Source organism: Bactrocera tryoni, chromosome 4, assembly GCF_016617805.1.
Source record: "Bactrocera tryoni isolate S06 chromosome 4, CSIRO_BtryS06_freeze2, whole genome shotgun sequence".
Lineage (NCBI taxonomy): Eukaryota > Metazoa > Arthropoda > Insecta > Diptera > Tephritidae > Bactrocera > Bactrocera tryoni.
This window is the reverse complement of record NC_052502.1, coordinates 5,390,147-5,400,967: the sequence shown is the minus strand read 5'-3', so window position 1 is coordinate 5,400,967 and position 10,821 is coordinate 5,390,147. Positions and strand designations below refer to the sequence as shown.

General features: G+C 35.2%; 1 protein-coding gene across 1 annotated transcript; it reads left to right on the top strand.

The window, feature by feature from the left end:
• Positions 1–1,241: 1,241 nt before the first annotated feature.
• On the top strand, positions 1,242–3,426 carry LOC120775533. The gene is made up of 4 exons (XM_040105754.1): positions 1,242–1,829; positions 1,962–2,130; positions 2,401–2,718; positions 2,814–3,426. The coding sequence occupies exons 1-4, from the start codon at positions 1,459–1,461 to the stop codon at positions 3,225–3,227; spliced, it is 1,272 nt and encodes a 423-aa protein (XP_039961688.1). The 5' UTR covers positions 1,242–1,458; the 3' UTR covers positions 3,228–3,426.
• The last annotated feature ends 7,395 nt before the right edge of the window (positions 3,427–10,821 follow it).

Genomic DNA, 10,821 nt, shown 5'->3' with positions numbered 1-10,821 from the left:
ATAGATAAAAAACATTAAGGGTATAAAGGGGAAATAACTTTCTTCCTCACATTTTCATTGATAGAAATAATAATGAACAAATTATCAAACTTATGGATGCATGTACATATATTGTTGATAAACCAGTTAGTTTTAATTGTCGCAAAGCGCTTTAATTTGCAAACGTTTTCACTTGAGCACTCATACTCATAGTATATGTATGTATATAAATATGCGCACATCTATTTTCTAGTTAATAAATTAGCTAAAGCCTAATAAATCTAGTATTAAGTTGCTGCCTTTTTATCTTAACAACAGCAATTAATGAGAATGCTAATGCCAGATATAGTATACTCTTAGTTAATATACCTACATATGGCGTGGCTGTTTAACTAATTATAAGTCCGGTCTTCCTAGGCCCTTGTCAGTTAATGTCAGCAATGAGAAATCAATTTACAGAGCATCAAAGGCCGTTCCCGCTAGAATATACTTGTACTATATATGCGCATGTGGATATCATTCGGTTAGTCATGCATACGTCTCAGCAGTTACAACAAACATTCGTGATTATGACATTTAACATTTATTTTGATTTTACCTTCAGAGCAATTCTTATGTAAACAGATTTTAATTGCTTATAAAAATACTTATTAGTAAAATATAAAATAATTACTCTGCGTAAAAGATGCTGGAACAGATAAAGTCAAATAATAAGATATATAAGCACACGATTAACCAAATAACTGATAACTTATTTCAGAATTGCTTTGCATCGCAAAGTTAATGAGGGTGTGTGTGCGTACGCTCTGATGCCCCTGCGGAGTATGCCTGGGGGTCCGCCAAATCAGTAACTGAGGTTTGTGCTCGGTATACGAAGCAATAATACGCTTGATATTGCGTATAAAGCACAGCGTAAAGCAGTTAACAAAATTATCACTTCGAAATTAAGTAATAAGATACTATGGTATTTGAGTAAATAGAAATGAGGAATATTAGCAGAGTACTTGCTCTTGCTTGATCTACCCGTGTATGCGAGCATGATGTGGCATATTTTTCGAGTTTACGCGTATTCGCCGCACTATGTCACGTATGGAAAGTATTTATTGATGAGCGTAAGGTGCAATTTAAAAACCCACACAAAGCAAACAACATCACTGATAGTCGATCTACAATTAAGCAAAACTCTGTCGAGCGCTCAGCTGCTCTGCATATTGCACTCGGCACTCACTAGTAGATGAGTAAAGCAAGTGCATAAGTGTGTTAGAAAGTTTCGCAAAAACACAAAGTGGCAATAAATGTCATGTTACCGCTGAATTTCAGGTGTGAATTTGCATGTTTATAAAGACGCAATATTAGGGCAACAACATTTCAGTTGATTCAATTCTACGGAACGTTACGGTTTGTGAGGTTCATTTGGTGCTATAAGCTGGTGTTAAATAAAAAAAAAGTTTATTTTCGAAAAATAAAGAAATTATAAAAATGGTTATAAAAAATCCGAACAATATATATATACCTGACTATTTGAATGAGAACTTTTTCGTGGCCGCGCTCGAGGAAGGTTTGCGTGAAATCCAAGTGACGGTTAAAGAAGTAACTTTCGAATGGGGCAGCAACCCCGGTGATAATTACTGCTCACGCATCTATCGTGTCGCGGTCGCCTATGAGCGTCTAGTCGACGATGATGAGCCGCCAGTGCAAGAGCAACGGTCGTTAATCGTCAAAACTATACCGATTTCGAAAGACACACGTTTCCTTGAAGATGTTGGGGTTTTTCTTAAGGAAAAAATTACCTATTTGGATGTATTGCCACGTCTACAAATACTTGTGGATGATCAAAAATTTGGTGCCTCGTTAGTATATCCAATAAAGTTCTAGAATATTTAACATTTTATTTATAAAACAATTGGATCGTTTAAAATGTTGCCACCTTTTCGGATACTCTATATAATTCTGTTTTTTATTATTTTTTTTTTTCTGCTCAGCTGCTATTATGCGATCAAAGCACCCACTCGCACTATTGTACTCTCTGACTTGAAACCCGAAGGTTTTGTGCTTGCCTCGCGACAGGACCAGCTCGATTGGGCACACTGCGAATTGATCCTGCAACAAACGGCACGCCTGCATGCCACTTCAATGATTTTAGCTCAACGAGTAAGTATATTGGAATGGCATACATTTTGTATTTTTCATACAATTAGTGCTCAGCTTATAATGAGAGTTATACAGAAGAAAGTTATAAATATGATGTAGTCGTGTAGCGTTTCTTCTGTATAATTCAACAAATTAATGCTTTCAAGGAACATAGATTTTACGATATGCTCGATTTAGACACCAATTCGGTATTGCTCTAGATATTCTTGAAACGAAATGCAAATAAGTTTGAAATATTGTGACAAACTACAATATGGTTTTCATTTCTAGGATCCCGACATCACCAAGCGCCTTGTCAATGGTATGCTGAGCAAGCAGACTATCTTAAAGAGTGATTCCTTTAAACTTATGTTCGGTGGTACCCTGAAGGAATTGGCTAACAATGCAGCCGAGTGGCCCGGTTATGAAAAGATCGCACAAAAATTGCACCATTTCCACGATAATTTCAAGCCCATATGCGCACATTTAGCAGATCGTCGTGAGGGCGATCGTATCGTTGTGATGAATCATGGTGATCTCTGGACATCAAATTTCATGTATGCCTATGATGATGCCAAGCAACCCGAGAAGCCAACGCGCGCTATTTTTGTAAGTTTCACTTATATTCACAACTATTTCTTCTGAAAATAAAAATAATTAATAATGAAAATTAAGTGAATGACTTATGTTTTGTGAACTTTCAGGTGGATTTCCAACTTAATTTCTATGGCAGCCCTGCCTGCGATCTCAACTTCTTTCTCAACACTAGCGTACGTCTGAATGTGCTAAAGGATCGACGAGACGATCTCATAAATGCGTATTACAAAACATTCAAGGAGACCTTGGAATTCCTTCATTACGAAAATATACCGACTTTAGAAGATCTAAAATATGAATTGCGTGCTCGTGAACTTTACGGGCTTTTCGCTTTGTTTGGTTTTCTGCCCATAATTACTATGCCAAAGGAGCTATCCCAAGATAGCAGTATTGAAAATTTAGTAGATAATGAGGCCAGCCTTACAAAGTACAAAAAAGTATTTGCTCAAGAACGTTTAAAAGACCTGCTGAAATATGCGCTCAAGCGCTTGGATGATTTGGGGGTGTTGGACGAGTTTTAGTCTCAATTTCAGATTTAGTGCTGTGAAAATGTAAATGTGTATATATTAACATAGTACATAGAAAGCTTACATACATATGTATATGGTGTTCTTTGCCATGACTGTAATAAAGAAGTATCTTCTTAGTAATTTCACTAAAAATATATGTATATATTGTATAACCAAGTGCATAGTTTAAATAAACGAAAATTTATCTAAACTTGGTTCTTTCAATACTTTCCTAAAATATTTCTTAAAAGTTTTAACTTGAACACATTTTGTAATATTTTCAGTGTAATCATTAACTATAGGTGGCAACTTTAACCAAAAATAAATAAAGAAAGTCCGGTTAATATTATCCACCAAATTAAGTTGAAAGCGGTCGAGTAGGTCCCGGAATATGGGCTTACAGCTCCTATAAACCCCTTTTGTACCATCTCGAAAAGTAAATGGACGTTATAAAGATTTGCCCTGAGCGAATCTCGTTATTAGAGCTTGAATGGTTTATGAGATATTTACATAACTCTTATTAGAGGGAGGAGCCACGCCCACTTTTTTAACATGCTCCTCCCTAATATATTTCGTTATGGTAAAAAGCAGTCTTGTATCTTATTGTGGAACATTGTTACGGCTCTTTATACGTTTTCCAGTAATAGCGTTTTAAGGGCGTGGTAATGATCCAATTCCGCCCATCTTCAATTCCAACTCTCCTTGGGTGCTAAAGAGGACAAGCTTTATCAATTTATATATCAATTTTTACTCAAGTTATTTCTTGAACGGACGTACAGACAGACAGTCACTCGAAATTCAACTTTATCATTTACTATTATACATATGCACATATATATAATTATAATTCTATACCTATCTCAATTAGTTTTAAGTGATACAAAGAACCGTTACGTAAACAAAACTATTACACTGTGTAGCAATATGTTGCAAGAGTATAAAAATATTTGTAATTCCGACACTAATGAAAATAGTACAAGATAACATTTTGAATTTGTCTTCTTTGAGAACTATTCTCATACAATACATTTTATTGCTTATAGAAATACTTTCTAGTAAAATATAAATTATTACTTTACGTAAGAGATACTGATACAGATAACATACATACATACATATGTATATAATCACACATTTTGTGTGTACACAACTGATAACTAATTTTAGAATTGCATTGTATCGCAAAGTTAATGGGGGTGTGTGAGTGCGTACGCTCTAGTGCCTCTGTGGAGTATGCTTGGGGGTCCGCCAAATCAGTAAGTGAGGTTTGTGCTCGGTATACGAAGCAACAATACGATTGATATTGCTTTTAGAGCACACCGTAAACCAATCAGCAATATCACTGATAGCCGATCTACAGTTAAGTGCTGAACACATTGAGCTCGACACGACATGGCAGCACGACAGTGAACTGTAAATGGCGTCGTGAATCTTTCTACATGAACATTTGTAAGAAGGCAGCGACATAACAATGGCCGGCATGTACACAAGACAACACAGCTGTCCATTTCGCATGCACACAATTTCGTTGTGACCAAACTAATACCTTTCTTTTCAATGAAATTTTAGTATTTTGTTCAAAGTGAAATTTTTTATGCAAAAAATAAGAAAACAGGTAAATTTATTTGTTTTAAATTTTCAATTGTTATTACAAATGATATAATACAGCTATTTTATGCTTTTATTTGTAAAATAATGTCAGGTTTGTTAGAGCTTTGAAAAATTTTGCATTTTACATATTAGTGGCATCACCACTCTACCTCATCTCTCTACTGTCGTTGGCATATATAAAAATATATTGAAGTTAGCGAGAGCGACAACTGTCGGCCTGCAGTCGTGTAGTCGTGCAGCTGTCAAAATAACGGTGTCCATAAGAACGTGACATCAATCATCGCTCTGTATATTCGCGAACAAATCGCTCAGTTTTTGAGATAACGGTAAAAAATTTTGCACACGTTCTTTTCTCCTCACGAAACTGCCTATTTGTTGGGACCAATATCGGACCATTATAGCATATTCTCGTAGCTGCCAACTGAACGATCGGTATCAAATACTTGTATGCAAACTTTTTCATTTGCCGACATATCTTCACAAAATTGGCGTGAGTTATTACCTGAGGCAAAAATGCAATCTCTAAAGAAATTGTTCAGATCGGATTTGCCATAGAAACTGAATGATAGGAAACAAGTTCTTTTAACCGGTGCAAGCCTTTTGAATGGCCTCTACGTCTGCATAACGCTTTTCTTTCATGGACAAATGCCTTTTTCCGGAAAAAGAAGAAGTCGCACGGTGCCATATCAGGTGAATACGGGGAGTGGTCAATGGTTGAAATGTGATTTTTGGTCAAATAATCGGTCAAAAGCGACGATCGATGAGACGGCGCATTATAGTGCAACAAACGCCAACTTTCATCTTCGCGATATTCACGTCGAATACGGCCCAAATGTTCGGTCAAAATGCGATAAATCATAGTTTTGGAGATGTTCAATTCCATTTTTATGAATTTCAAAGATGATTTCGTCTGAGTTTTGATGAATACACGCACAATTTCGTTGGAATTTCCGGTGATCACGGATTTTGATCGGCCCACATGTTGACCGTCATCGTGGTCCTCACGATCACTTTGAAAACGTTGAAACCGCTCGTGCACTCCTCTACGGGAGAGGCAACCATCGCCATAAACTTGTTTCATCAATTGAAACGTTTCGGTAAAAGTTTTACCAATTTTAAAACAAAATTTAATGTTGACTCTTTGTTCGAAGCTCATTTTCGCAGGGATAACACAAACATACTGACACTTAAAACGCAATAACTTCACTTCCAATCAATGAAATGTCATGAAATTCTCACTGGACAATCAATAAAGATAGCAGATAGATAGCACTACCAGGAGGCGCTAGATTCAAAATGTCCTGTTTACTTTGGAAGACACCTTGTATATATGTATATAAATACCAACAACTTACATTGTTTCCTTACCTGTCCCACTTATACACGCATATCTTTGTTTCTCATAATTTGCTCACTTGCTAATTGATCTTTCTTTAATCACTCCTTAAATAAAATATTCGCTTTCTCTTAAATAATACATTAACAACAACAGTAAAGATTTGCACTCATTAGTTTTAAGCTGACATATGATGATATCTTAGCTGTAAGCATTGTAAATTCCTAATGATTAATCAACTTACACTCAAAAAGAGCGAACTTGTTATATTTTGTAAGAGGAAATAATGCACATAAGTAAACGAAGATAAGTCTGCAGTTAATACCCCCAATTCCCTTTGAAAATATTTAATAAAAGCTTTACCTTTGCACACATTTTGTAATATTTTCAGTTTAATTGTTTGCGATAGGTGGCAACTTTAATCGAAAATTGCAATATTTTGCTACATTCTATTTTTACGGCAAGTGGCAACCATATTTCAAAATATATTTCAATAAAAACTTCTGAAAACTTTATGTATGTTTGAGACGATGTGATCAATTACAAATTGAAATTTGTTACGAAGCCACGAAGAGGTGGCGCTAATATTGGTCGGCGTTCTTTTTGAAAGAAAGGCAAGAAATTCTTTTGGAAAGCTCTCAGAGTCAAAATAGTTTTGGAGTATCTGAGTGATTTATTTCTAATAACTTTGAGTCGATGCCTTGTAATCTTAAGGAAGTAGTCAATAATAAGGCACCACAAGCAAATATATTCTAGGATTATTTTGGCCAATTTCGAAGAGTTAGATCAAATCACTAACAGACTTAATAATAAATTTGACGGAAACTAAAGTGCTTTCCGACTAAATTCTAACTTGAAGTTATACAACGACCAAAACAATACCTACTTGACATCCGCCAGTCGCTTGCAATACCGCAATAAACCGCAGCTTAGTGCGATGTCGTGGGTTAGATTTTACTTTATTTGTTCAAAGCAATAGCTCGGCTGTGGTAATAAAGGGCAATGCAAAACGTAGAGTATTTTTTTATAGTTTATATAGGGAGTCTATTTTTGAACACAATTCAGACTAGTAACCAATAAAATATAAGAGAAATAGACTTTGTCCACACAATAAATATGTCATAATTACATTGTATCCTACAATCTTTTATAAGTGACAATTAACTTTGTTGTTTTATCCGTGCGCGAACGAGTTCAACGAGTAATAGAACTGAAACTGTCGCAGCTTCTCTGTGCTTACCGCTATATACTTATGTATGTAGTTGGAAATCGTATTAGAGATGAATTGCCGTGAACACTTGCATACTAGTTTCGAGCTTGCCTGTAGAATGCAGTAAATTTTTTTTCACGTAGATCTTCGCGGCTTAAATTGGTTCTATTTATAAATTTATTGATTTAACTGGGGATTTAAAATGCATTTCCGATATCAAGCACGACAAAAAAGTGTCGAATAAATCTGCACGAATAAAATGTGAATTTCCAAAACAGATAGCGCGATTTTCTAAGGAATTACAATAAAAGTTAAAGCTATGTACAAGTATCGGGTTTCAACTACATTTCTCTCGAAATGATAATCATATATGGAGATAGTAAATCATTAAATATATAGAGGAAATGTTTCATCATTCTTTTAAAACATGTATGGTAAATAATTTTAACGGGAAGTAAATCTTACAAGTGCACCAATTTTTCACTTGAAGCAAAGTTTTTTCGGAACTTTTTTCAACCTGGTGATCCATGTTAATCTATTAATCCCGCTCTTGAAATTGTCGCATATATCTACATACTCATTTCCTTCAAACCGTTCTCGCGATCTAAAAAGGATCTCTTCTGCATGAAGTTATTATAAAGTATCGCACTCGGAGAGCTCCGGCAATATTTCTCACAACAATTTTGCTCTTATCTAATAACATACGGAGTTAAAGACGCTATTCTTTGTAGGCGTTATGATTAAACTTTTCCTCGGTCTCGATTCCTTTTTAGGTACAATGGTTGAAGCATCATTAGGAACTCTGTAATACTAATGTTTCCAAAATCGTAGTCAGGATATTTTAACGAACATTTTTATAAAGTTGTTCCTCTCGCAGCCAAAGTCTATTTGCACCTTTTGCAGTTGATACTTGCCGTTCAGGTAAAACCTTCATCCATATCCGGAACAGTTTGCGTTAAAAATTAGTCTCTTCGCGTTGAAATTGCTGTATTGCCCGAACAATGACAGGGTCAACGTCTTCAGGTTATATTTTCTATAGGTTTGTTTCGCATGGCTGAATACCTATGTTGCCTGACTGCAGTCTTAATAACTCTGCTTCAGTAAACAAAGAAAATAATGTGACGAATGTGACAAAATACATTTCTCCTCACAGCCTCCATATTAAAAATAGTATCGGTATCAATGTGCTGGGGCTAAATGAGTCCCTGTGAGTTAGGAGAGGGCACAATAGACCTAAGGTCGTGGTGCATTCCTCAATTATATAATATATCTATCTATCGGTATCTTCTTCTATAGGCAACAGTTGCGATCGGAGAGAAGTTTCCCTTCTGGTCAACTCTAGATCAATCAACTCACCTTTTATTCTTGAATTTTATACGCCACCAATGAACATTTATAGACTTTTGCTCTATACAACCAATCTTTCCATAAAGGTAAGAACAAGTTCCAAGGTATTTGGTTTTGCTTTCTTCATCACTTTTTCAGTGCCTTCACTGACGTCTGTATTGGATTATTTAATCATCTATTCTCTCTTGAGAACTGATCATTTTATGCGATCCCGTTACCACCTCAATGCTCTGTTGTGTTCATATCTTCTAAGGTTGATCATGTTTGGCAAAGGCCTAACAAAAATGTAATCAACAATATTCTGTATATTTCCGTGTATCCCCAAGAATTCGTCTAATCTTTTATGACCGAAAGAATGAGAATAAGTGAAATATGTAACATTATCAAAGTTCATCAGTTCAAATGATTATCCATTTGTTATTAATATGGCGACACTATGTCCCAATCACGCTTCAACAAAAGCTTGGTTCGTCAGCAAACGTCTTTGATTACAATGAAACCTCTGAACAGCAAAAGTTCTCTCTATTATGTTTGTACCTTGTTAAAAACTTTCTCAGCTTCCAGTTTCTGCAACTCAAAATTCAGTCAAAATGTACCGCCCTGTACCACCTAAAGTCATAATGTACCTCCCTGTACCACCTAAAGCGCCAATCCAGCTATTACTTATTTCATTAGTCAGTTTAAAAATTCAAATTTTATTACCTAAAATTTATGAGATATCTCCTACAGTATTTGCAATTATTTCCTCTAGTGTAGTACTGTTATTCATTGTTATTTCAATTCTACTTTTCTAGGCATTTTTGTTGTTGTTCTACTCAAACGAAAATATTATAATATTTAGACAAAGGCTAAAAGCCTTCATATAAACGTGTCGGTGAAGCAAATAACAGCATTTTAAGCAAGTAAGAAAACTTTAATTCGATCGAAACGGAAAATTTCAAAATCTTGCAACTTTCCAGAATGAATGCCGGTACATGCGGTATAAAGTCAACTAGATACTTGAAAATCCTAATATCGGTTATATAGGGTCTAGAGCAAGTTTTCACCCGATTTTATTTTATCTATTTTAGGCACAAAGTTGCACCGTTATTAGAAAAACTCCCTCCCTCCATTTTATCAATATTGCTCACATATTTGCCGATATTCTTCTTCTTCTTCTTTACTGGCCTAGAAACCGCTTACGATGTTTTCATCGTCCTGCACCATATAGCAGGACGGGAATAATGAGTGACTTATACAGTTTAGTTGTTATTCGTGGAGAGAGGACTTTACTTCTCAATTGCCTACTCAGTCCGAAGTAGCACCTGTTGGAAAGAGTTATTCTGCATTGGATTTCGAGGCTGGCATTGTTGCTGTGGCTTCGAAGTTATGACTGTCAAAAATGACGTGTGAGTGCAACGACTATTTGTTTGATGATAGGAGATATTTCGTCTTCCCCTCGCTCACTACCAGACAAATAACCGTTAGGTGAACAAAACTATTCTATAACTCTGTAGCAACATGTTGCAAGAGTTTGGTGTACAAAACTATTGCACTCTGTAGCAACATGTTGCAAGAGCATAAAAATGATCGTTAAGGGTATAAAGGGAGTAAAATTTCATTTTCTCATTTTCAAAATATTTTGCTAAGAAAACTAATAAATTATAACGATTCGCACAATAAATTTGCAAATATATGATTGTCTGTGACAGAACCAGTTAGTTTAAATTATCGTGAGTTTACAATAAATAAATTAAACTAATATTTCTTTTTCCTAATAAATGTAAATATATTCTTAATTAATACACGAATAGCTAGCTGTCTAATTGTAGTTTTTTCTTTAGATACTTCTTATCAAATATCTAGAGTGCAAATAATGGCTGTTAATTACTTAGAAGGCTAATAAAGACCGATGGCGATTGTCAGTTTATATCAACTATAAAACTAATAAAAAAAGCACTTGCTCTTTTTTAATCTTCAGATGTAATGTATTTAGCCAATTTCCGAAATATGCGATTATTTCCTGCAGTTATATCAGATTGGTAAATATTTATGAATGAACATGAGATGCAATATAGGAACCCACACAAAGCAAACTATGACAACTATAGCCAATCTACTGC